Consider the following 17,809-nt stretch of genomic DNA (forward strand, 5'->3'; position numbering starts at 1 on the left):
TGTTGATAAGAATTGTGTTTAATCAATGTCTCTAGGTATTTAATTAATGAAATTCAGAATCAACAAAAAATATCAATTGATAGTGGACAAGTAGCTGTCAGAATGGTTTCGATTCATTTCATTCTCTGAAAAAATAAATAAAAATAAAATAAAATTCTCTAAATATATATATATATATATATATATTGTAGTAACACAATCTATTTATCCGCTTTGGGGATTGTCACCTCATCTCAGGCCAAGGGCTTGCCTTGTAGCCGATATTGGATTTTGGCTTGACACCCACACGGCTTTGTCCTCTTAGCAAGTGTGGGCATGCTCATTGTGCAAGAGTCCCACATCGCTTAGAGAAGCGCTCCCCCTATGCCTTATAAGCTTGCGCTAAAGGCAATAGGGTACCACTACAACATGTCGAGCGTTGTCCAAGTTTGGTTCTTGCTAAAGAAAGAATTGGTGACTCCCCTATTTATGCACTGAGTCGTATACTTGATGCCTTCCCAAGTGGAAATCAGCTCGTATTTTGGAAAAGATGGATCTATTCCGGTTAGTATACCATCCCTTTCACTCTTCACTCTTCACTCTTGTTTTTCGTTGACTTGTTTTAGTATTATGCAAATAATGGATGAGTTTAATTATATATAAATGTGAATTATGTGATGATATCCCTTTTGAAAAAAAAAAATCAATGAAAAAGGGGGTCCTTGAGGACCAAGCCCATATCCTTCATTTGTAGATAAAAATAAAAAATAAAAAATAAAGTTTTTATTCTAAAAGTCAAGTCGCATAGCACAAGCTTAATGCCCAATTATTATTATTATTATTACAAAAAATTCTGACAAATGATCAAAATAATTTAAAATAAATAACGATTTCTTTTAGATATATAGAATTTTTTTGTAATATAATTCTAATAAGAAAAGCATTTTTAAACCTCTTAAAGCTTTGATTATAGAGTTTTTATAATATTAATGTTCTTATAATGTTTCTACTCAGTGAAAGTATATTTTATGACGTGTAACACTTGCATCAAACCAAAATCATATTGCACAAGCATAATGTGTACTAGTCGCTAACCCGTGCAATGCACGGGATTGTTTTAGAGAAGATTATATATATTTACTTTCTCAAATTAATAATCACTTGGAAAGAATAAGATTTCATCTTCTACATACTATGGTTCAAAGCGTACTATGAAAGTATTATTATATTTGAAATGAAACTTAACAATTATATATCAATTATTGCAAAAAATTAGATTAATTGAATGATATATATATATATATATATATATGAATGCTTACTTTATGATAGAACACAAACCTTGATAGGCAAATATATCATTTAACTATTTTTTTTATTCATTATTTTACTAATTAAAAAATATATATTCATTTTCCTTTATAATCTAGAACGTAGATGATACTCATAATTTACATGAGCACAAAAAAGTTAAAATATAAGAGCTTAAGGGAAAAAAAGTATTAAGAGAATACAATTTGTCACAAAAATATAAAGGAAGAAACTCATAATAAACCCTAGGGATAATAATTTAATGATTTAATTAATTTCATCCAAATAAGTTATAAACACCCCCACTTTCGCAGACTAAAGAAACTATTATTCAGGTAATTGGTAGTAAATAGAAATACAACAGCTACCAAAATGGCTTTTACTACAATATCTAAAAATTCTCAAGGAAATAAAGGCATGGGCTGCACCATTGCTTCTTTGTTGGCCCCTTTAAAGATATTATGCTATTTTCTCTTACTATTACAATAAACAATGGAATGGTTTGTTTTTATACATGATGGCGGAACATAATTCTTAATGTACAACTCCTAATCTACACTTGAAAATATGTCTTTATACTTATTCTTTATACATATCTTATTCGTTCTTGATATGACATGTTTTACTTCATACATTATAGGTCTGAAATAAGTTTAGATATTCTAACTCAAGTTTAAATACTATTGAAGATTTACTATAGCATAGTTATACGAACACAAATTTTATGGTCACATGACATAATGATTTTGACTTGAGGTTAAGGAATTTTACTCTTTAAGTCTTTGTTTAATAATTACATAACTAATTAGAAAAGAAACATTGAAAATAAATAAATAAAATACATAAATTAAAAATAAATAAAATACTTATTAAAAGAAAGTTCACGTGACTGGGTGTTAGAGACACAAATCAATAAAAGAAATATAAAATTATTTTATTCAAATAAATTAATAATAAAGGTGCTGAAGTTGGAACTTGGAATTTATTAGTAGTAAAAGTTGGGTAAAGCTGTCAAGCACATAAACAGGAAGGACAAAACAAAAGAAACTAAAAAGCCAAACTAAAACAAACAAAAGCCAAGAAAGAGGTTCTGGGTTATTTAACGAAGAAGATGAAGAAGTGGGAGGAGAAGGAGATCAGCGAAATGGGACTCCGGCAATGTGGCGGTGATTTTCTGGCGGCGGCAGCAACATAGTAAGAGATCGTAAGTTAATATGTTACTGAAAGAGGGGAGAGAGATATTGGATTTGAAAATTTTTCTTTCTTTTTAAACTGAAAATCATGTTCCAATCCGGTATGATTTTTCCGGTCGAAATGTGATATTTCGTCCGGTATAGTCGGAACAACTCAGTATAACCGATATTTGAACCGGAACGAAACACAAGTGTTTTGGTACCGTTTTAAGCTCAGGTAAGGAAAATACAGGCTGTACCGGCTGGTACGGTACGGTATCGACTCCATTGGGTGAGAGAGGTGATGGCTTTGGGACGTTTTTGGAACTTCATAGATGGTGAGAGTTGGGGATTTGGAGGTGGGGTTTACAATGAAACCATAGATTGCAAATGAATTTGTACCCATCAGATCTGTGTTTGGGTATGGGTTTGTAGCCATGAGGTCTGTATTTGGGTTTGCCATGGGAGAGAGAAAAACTCAACACAGAGAGAGACAGGTTGTGCTTGAGGGAGAGAGAGAGGATCGAGGTGAAGGTTGTGATATTAGACAACTATCGGGTGGAGGCTAATATTACAAAACTGTTTAACTGAAATTTTTGGATTAAAAATAGTTTTTTTATTTTTTATTTTTAATAATGCTGGCGTGGAAAATTGTGGGAGCTTCAAAAGTTTCGGTTTTATATATATATATATAGATGATGACCCAACTTAAATAAAAGATTAAAAAAAAAAAAAAAAGACTTCTATGCATATATAACATTTTAATAATTTACTATTTTTAGACATGAAAAAGAAAGCGATAGAAAATGTTAGTCAGCTTACACAGAATATAACTAAGATTTATTATAAATTAGCTTGTTTATATCTTAACCATGTAATTATATCACTTAAAAAGGCTTTTTTTTGGATAAGTATATTACTTATAAAGTTGATTCTCTAAAAATAATAATAATAATAATAATAATAATAATCATCATCATCACTTAGAATGTTATATTAATATGTCCGTTTGATTTACTTATTACTAGTAATTTATTTGCGTAGTATTTATCAAATATATAATTTTTGGTAACTATTATGTTAAATGTGTTGTAAAAAGGCTAAGACTATGTTTAGCACCAACTTTTTACTGGTGTTTTGCTAAAACTTATTTACTATTTGTGGGCCCATGCAAGTCCCACAAAAACCCAAGCTTACACTACACAAAAACAGGGCTATCCCAGCGTTTTGAAAACCGCTGGGATAGCCCCAGAAAGCGTTGGGATAGGGTCAAAATTCCTATCCCGGCGTTTTTTTTCCCGGCGCTTCAAACCGCCGCGGTTTGAATGTCGGTATAGGGTCATCGGACTTGTACTAGCGCTTTTCAAAAGCGCTGGGATAGGTCCCGGCGCTTTTCAGACCCTGTTCTGGCGTTTTTACTTATGTCGGGACAGCCTTTACAAAAATGTGAATATTACCTATACCAACGCTTTTGAAAGCGCTGGAATAGGTACTACCTATGCCAGCGTTTTCAAAAGCGCTGGTATAGGTCTTGAATGAATAAAATTTAAAAGGCCTATACCAGCGCTTTCATAGGAAGTTTTTTTTTTTTTTTTTTAAATTTAATTTTTTTTAGCACCTGTAATGTACCTATAATACATATTTTCTAATACCTATTTTATAGCAACTATAATGAACCACAATTCATATTTTCCAATAGCAAATACAATACCACAATTTTCCAATAGTAAATACAATACCACATTAAACCAAGAAACTAATTACAAAATAATACATCCCAAATGTCTAGAATGTTATACACAAAATAATACATCCCAAGTGTCTAGAATGTTATGAGGCGCACCTACACTACAATTTCACCATTGCACATTGAGTTTCAAAAATGTAAGTCACAAAACAAACAACACTCCCAATATAATCCACCTTTTCTCTCCATGCAAGCAACCCGCTTGCTCCCAAACAACCCACCACAGCATACTATATGTATTTACTTAGACAAAATATGAGAAATCTATGAGGCAAACAATATATTAGTTCTATTTAAACAATATAGTGCAAACTCAAATAAATGCCTTCTTAACCGAAATACATTTGATTTAGTTTCATCATATGCACCAAAGGTGTCACGCCCCAAACCCGAAAAGGTCAAAAGCATGAGAAAAACATCTCAAAGGTACCTATAGATTTTGTTCGTTTTGGCAATTCAATCCAAATAAAATCATAACAAATACCAACATCAAGAATTATCCTAATGATTCCATTAATTATACTCCTAAGGTAAGTCAGAGCTCTATGCAATAAATACAATGATCATAGGTCACAAAAGAATGGAGGTCTGAATAAATAATTACATAACATCAACTTGTCCCATTAGTGGAAATAAAGGCATAACCACTATTAGATACAAAAGAATTGGGTCAAGCCTACTCTAAGTTATACATTATCAATTATCTCCATTACAAAAGTCAGCCTTCATCAGCAGTTAGTCTATCTACTACTAGCCACCAAAAAGCTATCTCAAAAAAAGATAGTTGCCTACTCTGAAAAAGTTTGTAAGATAATAGAATGAGATAGAGCCTAGTAAGTAGTATAATTAACGGGGGTGGGGGAGATGCAAATTTCATGATGATAACAATTTACAAATCATGTTTTAATTTGGGAATTTCCAAATAATTTCTACAAAACCATTTCCAAAAAGAATATGACAAGAATGAATAAAATGACATGGCACAAAGCTTCTCAAAATGCTCTCATGAAACTATATACTATAATTTGTGAGCAATACAATACCATTCCAAACCCAAGGCCACATGACAATGCCGTCACAAAGACGGAACTAATCTATCGACACAAAGACAGAACTCATCGCCGACATACAGCCGGAACTAAATATGCCGTCACAAAGATGGAACTCATCGCCATCACAAAGATGAAACTCAATAACCATCACAAAGACGGGTGCTAAGATACCAATGTCACACAGACTATAGTATCTAGCTAGGTAATCACCGGGTAATCACATGTCACAGCACATGGGTAAAACATAAAGAGCTCACAAATTACCTTTAATTCAAAATACATAATTCACTTCCAAGTAGTTTCATAACATATTTGAATGCCCGAGATATTCACAAAGTTCTCAGAGCCCTCAACTCATTTCTTGTCAAAATGATTTTGTATTAACTTCCCAAATAACATAGGTCAAGATAATGCATATTTATATTTTGCAAATAATGCAATAAATCCGTTAAATTCATTCTCAAGAATTTAATCTAGATGCTAGTCTTTTATATGCTAACAAATCATGCAATTCCCCATATGCAATAAGAATATGCACTTTCATATATAATCATAAATAGTAGGGTCACAACACAACACTTTTAGAAAAACATAGTTCCACCATTAATTTTCCAAAATGTGTTTGACCCAAAAATAATGTTTATGCAACATGATTATTTTTCAAAAATCTCATTAAAAGGCTACTTACCTCGCAACCCGCAAAAGCCTAATTTTCCAAGCTTCAAATGAAATTAGTTAGAACCTAAACAATACCAAGCAAACCTATCAAAATAAGCATAAAGCTTGAAATTGTATCTAGCTACCTATTAGAAATTGCTAACTAAGAAATTAATTAGGCAAGCCTAGCATTTAACCTCACAAATAATGCATTCCACTTCCAAAGTTTCTTATCAATTTCACTACAAGGCATAGACTCCAACTTATCATCATGTCATTCCAAGCTTCACCTTTACCATAAGAGATCCTAACATTTTATGAATTTCTTCCTCAATATACATGTCATTTTCAAGAGACCTATAAAACAACAACATATATAACAATACCTACCATTACAAACCCCAAATGTAAATCCTTCACTAGCTCCAAATACACAATAAAAATTAGATTCATCAACTATTTCACATTAGAAAGCCAAAACTCCCAAATCTTCACCACATAGCTAACCACCATAGCAAAGATCATATACCCACTCATCAAATACATCCACCAAGACCAAAACTCATACATAAAAACACATAAATATCACTTCTAATGCTCATAAATCACATGGGTATTATTATTAAAAAAGTTTAGATGAACATAACCTCAAGCAAAAGCATATAAACCCACAAAAAAATTAGAAATTTTTACCTCAAATAATAGAGATGAGTGAGCCTTGGCTTATTCTTATGGAGTTTTCCGGTATACTTCACCGGAAAAAGATGGTGGATGTGTTGAGAATTGAAGGTGCCTGTGGGAGATTGAGGGAGTGTGAGAGAGAGGTGAAAAGGAGTGATAGCCGGTTAAAGAGGTGGGGAGATATTTGTGAATGTGTGGTGGGGAAATAAGGGGTAGGTGGGTGCTTTTTTTTTTTTTACTTGACTTGGGCTGGGGCCTTACAAAAGGTGTTTTAAAAATTCCTCATTTTGTTGTATTTTTATCATAGTTAATTTGGGTTCTTACTTTGAAGTTTGACATCTTATGCTGTCCTAATGGCTGAAAATCAGAACACTCTCGATGTAACCTGTCCTGATTATGCTTAATGCCTCTTATTTCCCTTTAAAGCATTGATCTGGAAAGGAACTTGGTTTCATATTGCTAAATGCAGGTGCTTTTTTCCTTTGCAGATTCTTCAGTGCCTCACTATCCAAGGCCTAACCTCGTCCTGGGGTGGGAGTTCAGTAGGTGGTGATGGAGGAAATAGTAGTGGAGTTTCTAGAGCATTGGTGAAAGGTTGATAATGAGTTAAATCTTTATAGGATTTTTTCAAGTAATTTTTGTCACAAATTTTCTGACATGGTGGGATTTCTCAGGTTCAAGACGTTCAATATGCAATTTGAGGAACTTCATCAAAAGCAATCTCAGTGGACAGTTCCTGGCACTGAGTTGCGAGAGTCTCTAAGGCTTGCGGTTGCGGAAGTGTTGTTGCCTGCCTACAGATCTTTTGTAAAACGTTTTGGGAGCGTTTTCTCATACTTGAAGTAACACACACATGCTCATACACACATGCATGTGTTTGTGTATGTGTGTGTGTAAAAGATGTTTCTTTCAAGATTTGTTTATTACAAAGTCAATAATGAGGTCTATTTAGAAATTTGCAAACAACAGTAATGGATAAATGAAACACTTGGATGTTGTCATTCTTCACATTTTTTAAATGGTCATATTTAAAATGCTAGAAAAGCTCTATGTAAGAGCTACAAATGACTTAGGGTACTTGACCCAAAGCTATGCAAAATACTGCAGATGGATTGTATTTTCATTGGCTGTCTAATGATTCCTCATTACTCTGTCATTACCTTCTTGTTTAACTTGCTTTTGGATGTTTTACAGGCCTCTAGTTGACAGTGGCAAGAACCCTCAAAAGTACATCAAGTACGGAGCGGAGGATCTTGAACGGATGTTGGGTGAATTTTTTGAAGGGAAGAACTTAAATGAACCTAAGCGGTAGATTTGATCTCTTTCTCCTTCTGTGTTTGTGATAATGAAGATGATACGGGCCATTAACCTCTGCTTCGGTGGTACACATCACTCTCCTTTTGTAGAGAATTGTGGTTCAGTTCCTAAGATGTTCCTTTTACAGTGCTGTAAGGTTGAATTTTATCAACCATCTTGTTGGCTTTATTTCGTGCCAAATTTGCTTGTATTTTAGCAATTAGTAACCCTGTATTTAGGTGGGAAACATGTAAGGGTAGTGAGTGAGAGAGTGTGAAGAAATGCTCAAGATTGTGCAAAGATGTAGCGACTCGCAGCTGGGACTCGCGGCTGACTCGTGATTAGCAAGCCACCAAAGCTGGCACACGTGTGAAGCATGCAGGGGAGCTGAAGAATCAGAGTCGCGAGGCCAAGTCGCCAGACCACCCTGTTTGGGAAAAACTGACTCTTCGCATTCCTTTCTCACCCCACTATATATAGACCCTTATACCCACGAAATATATAGAGCTTTCAGAGAGAATTTTGAGAGAGAAACCTTAGAGAAAAACAAGATTGATTCATCCACAATCTTCACATAGAGACTCTTCAAATTCCTCTACTCTCTTCCTCTCCATTGTTCCATCCTTGAGAGGTACATTACCAAAACCTGTTCTCACCATACCCATATCTGTGAGAAGGTCATTTGGTGTTTAGGAAGCAGTTAAGAAGGGACGAATTTTATATTGGTTGATGCTATGGTCAAGTAGCGGAATTCGGTAAGCTAAAGAAGAAATAGGTTCGGCGTAACCTCGTTGGAGTAGGAGCTTGGAAGGCTTAGGTACATTGGGTAGATTAGGCTTGGAGGGTCTTCTACTGTTCTTGTATCCCGACTACATTCTTTAGTAGATTATTTACCGCTTGGAGGGCGGCGGAGAGGTTTTACGCCGAGGGCTTCAATTTCCTCTTCGATAACACATCGTTGTGTTGTCCTTGTATTTGCATCTCTCTTCCCTTAATCTTTGCCATTTAATTTTTGCTGTGGATGTGATTTTATTTGGTTTAGATTGTTTATCAATTATGTATTAAGCTTACGTTCATATTCTGCACATTAATTGTTTGATATTAATCTTGAATTGGTAATTTATTATTTGGGGGTCTAAACGTTTATAGTGTTTTATACACTAATTGAACTTTCAAGTGCCATGCTTCTACCCTGCGTTATAGGTGATCGCATGTGTGTGTCTACCTATTGTGTTGGAAAAAGTTGGTGAATAGAATAAAAGAAAGCAGATTATACTGTATGCATTTGCTGTGTAAAATACTTGCTATGTAAAATACTAAATAAGAGTGTGACTCTTCATTCTTTCACAAAACGGCTGTGTACTTCGGTTTGGTGGTGATCCAAGTATATATTTCTACCAGATATATTTAGTTATTTATCACAGAGGTTGTCATATAGGAGCGATATCAGTTGTTAAAAGGCCAATTTGTCTTGACCAACAAATGCATGTGGATTCCTTTGCCAAATTTTCTGAAACATTAAATTGTTATATATATATATATATATATATATATATAAATGAAATGAAACACAGGAATAATTGTAAAATATTTTCCTCTACTAGAGGTGAATTTAACGATCAATTGATGTGCCATAATGCTTTTGCTTTTGCTTTTGTTTTGTTTTTTTGTTTTTTTTTTTTTTTTTTTTTAGATTTAATGATTTTGTTATGTACTATTGGAGTCCTTTATTTCTTAATGGTGTGGCGTGCTTACAAATATATACTTTTTAATTTTTTTATTTTTTATAATTTGGTAGTAACTATAATTGGGGAGAGGAATTTGAATTTTTTTGGACGTTTTCCTTGAAAACACTAAAAAGTGTTAATAGAGCTACAAACACTTTTATGATATTTTCAAATGCAGCAGGACATATTGTAGTTTGTCCAAAAAGAGAAAAACACACTGTACGCAAAAACAAGCAACTAGAAAAAGTGTAAACTTCAATTAGGCTTGTTAACATTACACACAAATGACTACAACATGAACCCACCTTCCAGCTAACAAATGGCGTATCCACGGCGTAAAATCCTAATCATTTATTAAAATACTAGAAAGGGTTGCACGTGCGTGCTGCCCTTGAGTGTAAAAAATTTTAGATATAATTTTTTTTTTTGTAGTAGTATCAAATCATGTACTTAAATTTGGAATAGTTATTTAACATATAACTATCTATTTAGTATAGTAATTTCTTAGAACCTATTTACTAAAGATAGTATCAACTCACAAAAAAAATCTACTAAGAATGATAACAAATGTCGTCATCTTCAAACAATAAATAACTAAGTTTTGATAAAATATTGTAATAATATTTAAATTTTCGCAATAAATGATACAGATACTACAATTGAAATCTTCATCAAATTAAATACCTACAACCATTTGCAATGAATATTTTGTTATTCATACTTTCTTCTTTATCATTTTATTTTATGAGCCTAATTACAATGCTTAACTTAATTAAATTTTAATAAACACCTTTTTAAGAAATAAAAGAAAAAAAAATGGCAGATGTCATTGAAGTTTTTATTAGAAAAAAATTATAAACCTAGAAGATTTAAACCTCTAATAAGTTAGTATTCTCTAGGTAACAAATAGAATACCATAGATCACAATTTTTACTTTTTAAGTATGACTAACACATAAAACTCAAAATACACAAAGAAAATTTTTGGGACATTAAAATATAGTGAGGCATTTTAGACATTGCACAATGAAATATTCTATGAATCATAAGATTTTGTTAGGATTTAACTAAGAGAGTAATAGCAGGGACTATATGCATGTGTACAAAATATAAATGAGGAAATTATTTAATTTTAAAGTTGGGGGATGAAACTACTCCAAACATAAAGGAAGAAAGTACTTTTTTCTATAATTTTTTTTAATAGTAAAACTATGTGTTTTTTATGTTAAACAATGTATTAAAAAAATCCAAGAAAACTATCCGTAAAACTATGAATTTTGGCTTAACAAATTGGCTAAAAAAAAAAAAAGTCAAGAACACAATAAATGTCATGATATTTTCTCAATACCTTTATTTTAGCTATGGTGGGCCCTAGTATGATATTTTATAATTTTATTTTAGAGTAATGCTACATCCACAATATTTTCACAACAAATCCTAGATGGTAATTGTTATTGATTTTTAATTGGCACAGCCACTTCAAACTATGCATTAAAAGAAAAAAAAAACCAATAGAATAAAATTGTGCGTAAAACAATGAATTTTTGCTTGCCAAATTTGACTAAACCAAGAAAGAAGTCTAGGAACATAACAAAATGTCACAGTATTTTCACAATACCTTTATTTTCAATCGTGGTAAATTTAGGTCTGATACATTATTTATCTTATAGAAATTCTATCTCCATAATATTTTCATATCAAATTCTAAATGGCAAGTTATTATTGATTTTAAAATGGACCCACGACTTATATCACTTTTTTATCCATCAATAGCAGCTTATCACCTATAATTTGTTATAAAATTAATGTGAAAATGTTGTGGACTTAGTAATTTTTTATTTGATCTATAAGAAATTGAGATCTCAACAATTGTGAAAATATTGTGATAACAAGTGTTACAACATTTTCACAAAACATTTATTTTCAGTTGTGGTTAATCATAGTCTCATATTTTATTATTTTATTTTGACCTATAAAAAATTGACACCTCAATAATTGTGTATTGTGAAATTTGTTATGTCAGTATAAAAATATGTATGCTAGCTCATATAAATATTAAAAATAGAGAGCACAAATCGATGACTAGAAAAAAAAAAGAAAAAAAAAAGAAAAGAGAAAAAAAAAGAAAGGGCTAATAAAGTGATAAACAGTACATATTGAATAAATCATAAAGTAACGTACCTACTACAGTAGCTTTTACACATTTACACAACAAGTGTTACAACATTTTCACAAAAATAAATCAGTTATGATTGATCACAGTCTCATATTTTATTATTTTATTTCGACTTATAAGAAATTGACACCTCAATAATTGTGAAGATATTATGAAATTTGTTGTGTCAGTATAATAATACCTTTATTTTTAGTTGTGGTTAGTTCCAATATGATATTTTATTTTGACCTATAAGGAATTAACATCTCAACAATTGTGAAAATATTGTGACAATGTATTGTGTTAACTAATAGCTATATATATATAAAGTGTTGACTGGGCAATGTTACCGGAAAAAAAAGGCTAGTGAAAAATGCATATTGAACCAACCAAAAAAAAAAAAAAATGTAGCTACTACCTTAGCTTTACACATTCACACTTTTGTTATGAAAGTGTTGTGAAAATTGTTGTGGATGTAGTAGTTCTTTTTTCACAATACCTTTATTTTTAGTTGTGGTTGGTTCTTGTATGATATTTTATTTTGACCCATAAAGAATTAACATCTCACCATTTGTGAAAATATGTGACAATTTATTGTGTTAACTAACGGGTCTATATTAAAAAAAGAAAAGGAAAAAAAAGGGAGTGGACCAGACGATATTACTTGAAGGGATAAAAAAAAGCAGCGAAACAGTGCAAAGGACCGAATAAACCAAGTTACTGTAGCTTTATTGTAAATATAGCGCCTTGGCGCTACTATAGCAAACCTACTATAGCTTTTCCCATTCACGCTTTTTATATATAGATTTACTTTTTTTTGCAAATATGTAAAATATTTGTCACTTTTTATATGTCTACCGCATAAACTTAAAAAGTAAATATATAAAGATTTAAAAAAAAAAAAATTCAATGATTGAATAAACCAAAGACACTATTCATGAACTATTAGCTCTTTTTATATAGTTAATAGAAATTACTGTAGCTATTTGCTTCAAGCACCAGTCTGTGCACGGTAGTGGTTGAAGCCAAATTGTTTGAATTTCAGTATTGGTCAGCTCCATGACATTGGTTATAATCATCCATGTCATTAGGATGTATTTTATTTCAGGTAAAAGTTTGTTACAAATTGCCTTAAAATAAAAGCTACTTTGAAGAAGTGTATTTTAGAGAATTTTGCTCTAGTAAAAGTGGATCTTTGCTAAAGTGATAAATATACTTCACTCAAATGAGTGAGTCTTGGTCATGCGAAATAATAAAGGAACTCGATACTTCACCTGTCATTTGTTCAGGCTCGTTTGTGTAAGATTGCTAAAACCATATATATATATATATATATATATATTATTATTATTATTATTATTATTATTATTTCCATTTGGACTAGAATTTCCAACAAGGTCTTGTACTTCACTTTGTGTACCTAACCTATATTAATACTATGCACAATTGTTCTATAGATAAAAGGAGGCCACACATTGAGCTTTTAGAGAAAATCACGTTCCTTATCTCCTTGTAAGTTGTAAACTAAAATCCTTTATGGTGAGGTTCACTACAATAATATCTTTCAGGAGATTCTTTGGAGCGTTAGAGTTTCTAGTTTGTGCAAATAAAGAGTTCATGGAGAAGATTCGCTTAGCAAGATTGTAGATGTTTTAGGGTTAATTCAATCAAAAGGCAAGCAGGGAATTTGCAGAGTTTGTAATAAAGAGTCTAGCTATTCAAATATTTTGTAAGTAGATTATTTAAACTACCATTCCTATAGTGAATATTCTACAAGATTTAGTTTTCCACTTTGTTATCAAATTTTGTGCCTTACTGTATTGCTTTCATATTTACTACTTTTAAATTTGGTATAGATATATGTGGTTAACTGTTTATCGGTGTGGTTTAATTTATATCGTGTAAGATTTATCAATAAATTCAATAACTTCATTGAACCAAAGCAAAGAAACAAGTGAATTCTTAGTCACTATATTAGTAAATGACCTACCAAGAGCCTTATAACTCAATTGGTTAGTACTTCCAGGGTCCAAATTTTCCCTCCCTATTATAACTATTGCATTATCGAAAAATCAAGAATGTCAATACCGTACCGGTTTGGCTACCGGTACGATATATTTCGGATACCGGTCAATACCGGTGTACCGTTTCGGGTTTACCGCTATTTTTTATATTTATAAATATATATATATATATATATGTATGTATGTGTTTGTATATATATATATATATTATAATAAATATAAAAGTTTACCATAAAACATTTTCTCAATTCAAAACTAATTATTCATGGTTTTAAACTTTAGTATCAATTAAAAGGGAAAAAAAATAAAAATAAAATAAAATAGAAAGCTTAAAAGTTACCATTGCATACTAAAAAAACAAATAATACTAATAAGTTAATGCAAATAAGTTACCATTCTTTCCTAACAAAAATTCAAAAATTACAAAACTTAAAAAAAAAAAAAAAAAAAAAAAAATTATGTACCGGGTACGCCCGGTACCGGCCGGTATTGCCCGGTATTGGCCGGTACGGCCGGTATTTTTACCGGTACGAAACGTAGGGGTTAACCGTACCGGATCACCGGCCGGTACGGTACGGTATCAACAACACTGCGAAAAATACCTCTTAAAATTGAGAATAGTAGCATATCAAATTCAACCACAAGCAACATATGATATTAAAGATTCCTTTTATATAAATAAATAGAATAGTTATTAAATGATGGACATTGATAACCTTGTAACCTAGGTAAAGTCCTAATGTTGAGGGGGTAATCTATTGAGATATTAGGCATTATTCTATCCTTCCCCAAAGTAACTAAAAGAATAAATATTAAAGAATAGCAACATAGATGCATGATTTATATAATGTAATTATAATATGCCCAAGACCAAAAATAAAAAAAGTATGCAATTGGAGCTGAACATTCTATAGTTACCTTCCAAGAAAAAAAGAAAAAAGAAAGAAAAACTTCATCTTTGGCTGGTATATGCCAATTATTAATAGGACACCAGTACATCATATAGCACAATTAATGAATATGTTAAAACCAATGCTTCATTTTCCTATTGAAGATGCTAGGTCCATAAGTTGAAATGGTCATGGCAACAAGAAGAGGGAATTGCATCACTACAAAGAGGGTGATAGGAATACTAGCCAAACAAATGGCAGGTTTGAAAATCCATGATTGTTCATGTAGCATAAGAAAAAGAGCAGCAGAAAAGGCTGTCATCATGGTTGCAATAGAGAAGAAAAGGGTGGAAAGGCCTATTATCATTTTATTAGGCAAGGACTTAAGGAAATCTTCTTCTGCATAACGAGATGTAAGGATTCCTAGAAACATCAAGACTGAAGTTGAGGAAGAAAAGAGTGAGAGGACATCGGATACTATAAAGACCATAAACAATTTTTCATTTAAGAAGATTGGGAAGCCTTTAGTTCGGTCACTACCACCTGGAACGGTAAATACTGCAGCAAACATAATGGTAACAATGAGAGCACCCACCACGGTACAAGAAGATGCTGTGCCCTTCATCCATTGCTCTCCGTCTTTCCTCATGTCCTTGTGGTTCTTTGTAAATAATTCTTGGGGAGTCAAATCCTCTTTGTTTAAATTTGCATGGACCTTGGGAGGGACAATGCTCTCCACCTCCTACATTTGTTAAACAAAGTCTTAGAAGCCAAAACAGCGCAACATTATAAAAGAAATAAATTTAAGAAAAGTAAATATTAACATTAATATTTAATAGTTCATTATTAAATATCATTAACTATAATTCATACATATGTATATTCTATATATACTATAAAACTGAAACATTTGATTTTTAGTGATGGCCTCGCTGTCTGAAGTTGTTCTACTGCCGGCCACAGTCATTGAAGTGGAAACTTTGGCAGCACGCAGAGCTGTGGAGTTTGCACTGGAACTGGGATTTGAAAACATCATCCTTGAAGGAGATTCCGACGTCTTGATCAAGCTCTTGAACAGTTGCAGCAGATCTTTGGCGCCCTTTGGTCATCTTATCAACGACATTATGTTTCTTGCTTCGCGATTCACTTGCTTTAGAGCTACACACGTCCGAAGACATTGTAATAAGGTTGCTCATTTACTAGCTAGAAAAGCAATCTCATTCTCCCCTTTGTCCGTCTGGATGGAAGATGTCCCACCAGACCTTTTATCTGTTATCCAGGCTGATTTGAATAGCCGTCCTTAATAATATATTGTTGATTGTTTTCTCAAAAAAAAAAAAGTTTTCACAATTTTCCACATCTGCATCAATATTTTAATTAATATTTTAAGGTTTATTTTTAGTAGTACTCAATACTTTTGCTTTGTACTTTCTTTGTGTTTTAAGTTTGAAGCCCTTCCCTTCTTTTCAGTCTCTCTTCCTTCCCTTCTTCTGTCGGCAACGATAAAAATGATAACTCATCCTTTAAAAAGGGGAAAAAAATTATATACAGTTGAATTTATCATTGTAAAACTCAAATTTGGACTTCAAAGTTCGATTGCTTTGGGCATTAATTTTTAATTTAGCTTAAAAGTAAAGATAAAATGCAAATTGCACTTTCTAAGTTTGACTAAAATTCATTTCATGCCTTTAACTTCACTTTTGTTTAATAAAGTCCTTTAAGTTTCAAATTTATTCAATTAAGATCTTTCGTCTAATTCTATTAAAAAATTACTTTCAAGTATGCAATTAACTAATGAACATAGCAAAGAATTTTTGATAAAAAATTTCTCCCATAAAGAATCTATAAAATATTTTAATTACTTTTATAGATTATTTTCATGAGAGAAGAATATTTTTTAATGGAATTTTTTTTTTAACCAAATTGGACGGAATTCTTGAATTAAATAAATTAAAACTTAGAGGACTCAATTAAATGAAAGTGAAGTTAGAGAACTATAATTTATTTCAGTCAAACTTCGAGGAACCAATTTGTATTTTAACCTATATTAAGCCTAAATTTAAAATTTGGGCTTTAAATCATTACCTAGATTGGATTAGGTAATTCTCACTAATTAAGGATTAGCAACAGACTCCTACTCAAAATTTTTTAATAGAAGAAAATTTCTCCTTTTTTGTTTTATTTTTTAATTTTTAGTATCTAGTTGGTACTACTTTTTATTTTTATTTTTAATTTTAATTACTTGGTATACTACTATATGAAAGTAGGGCTATAAAGGCGCAAGCTAGGCTTTGTGAAGAGTTGAATGTTCAAGCTCAGCTTGGTAACAAATATAAAATATTCAAACTTAGCTTAGGCATTAGCAACGGACTCTTACTAATTTTATTTATATGAAAATTTCTCTTTATTTTTTATTTTTTGTTTTTTGTTTGTTTTTTTTATTTTGTTTTAGTATCTAGTTGGTAATACTATTTTTTTTTTTTTTAATTACTTGGTACTACTATTCGAAAGTAGGGTTGTAAACATGCAAACTGCGCTTTATTGAGTATTGAACGTTTAAGCTTATCTTGACAAAAAATATGAAATGTTGAAACTTGGCTTGAGCTTGAACCAAGCCTACAAACACTGTTTGAGCTTGAGCTCATCAAAAAATCCAATAGTTTAAGCTTGGCTTTGTTTGGCTTGATTCATTAATCAAACCGAGCTTAAGCTCAAACTCAAGCTTTTGAGATCATGATCCAATACAAGTATATTATCTGACCCATATTAAGCATATTATTAAGCTCTTTTTGACTTGGACGATGGTCTCAACTTCCAATTAATTAAAGACTTCGTAAGATAGGAGTTAATTAATAATCTCATAAGTAAAGAGATGTAAATTTTGGGGGCTTTTTCTACTTGTGGGCTTTAGACAATTGCCTAAAATTTTCAAAATCACCAAATACTCTTTTAATTTTCAAAATAATCAAAATACCTCTAAAACCTTTCAATGATCTAAATATCCCCTTAAAATCTCCAAAATGACAAAATTCCTCTAAATTTTCCAAAATTATTTGTTTACCCTATCAAAACCTTCAAGATAACCAAAATATTCTTAAAACCACTAACATGATGAGGAC

The 17,809-nt window shown here is 31.6% G+C and overlaps 1 protein-coding gene across 1 annotated transcript in view; it reads right to left on the reverse strand.

Annotated features, from left to right (window-relative positions):
* Window positions 1–14,612: 14,612 nt before the first annotated feature.
* The window catches only part of LOC126721877 (ankyrin repeat-containing protein ITN1-like), a 55,823-nt gene continuing 52,626 nt past the window's right edge, over window positions 14,613–17,809 (reverse strand). Inside the window, exon 10 of the mRNA XM_050424952.1 lies at window positions 14,613–15,432. Within this exon, the coding sequence (XP_050280909.1) occupies window positions 14,824–15,432 (609 nt within the window). The 3' untranslated portion in view covers window positions 14,613–14,823. The remainder of the gene's footprint in view (window positions 15,433–17,809) is intronic.

Source organism: Quercus robur, chromosome 4 (assembly GCF_932294415.1).
Source record: "Quercus robur chromosome 4, dhQueRobu3.1, whole genome shotgun sequence".
NCBI classification, from domain to species: domain Eukaryota; kingdom Viridiplantae; phylum Streptophyta; class Magnoliopsida; order Fagales; family Fagaceae; genus Quercus; species Quercus robur.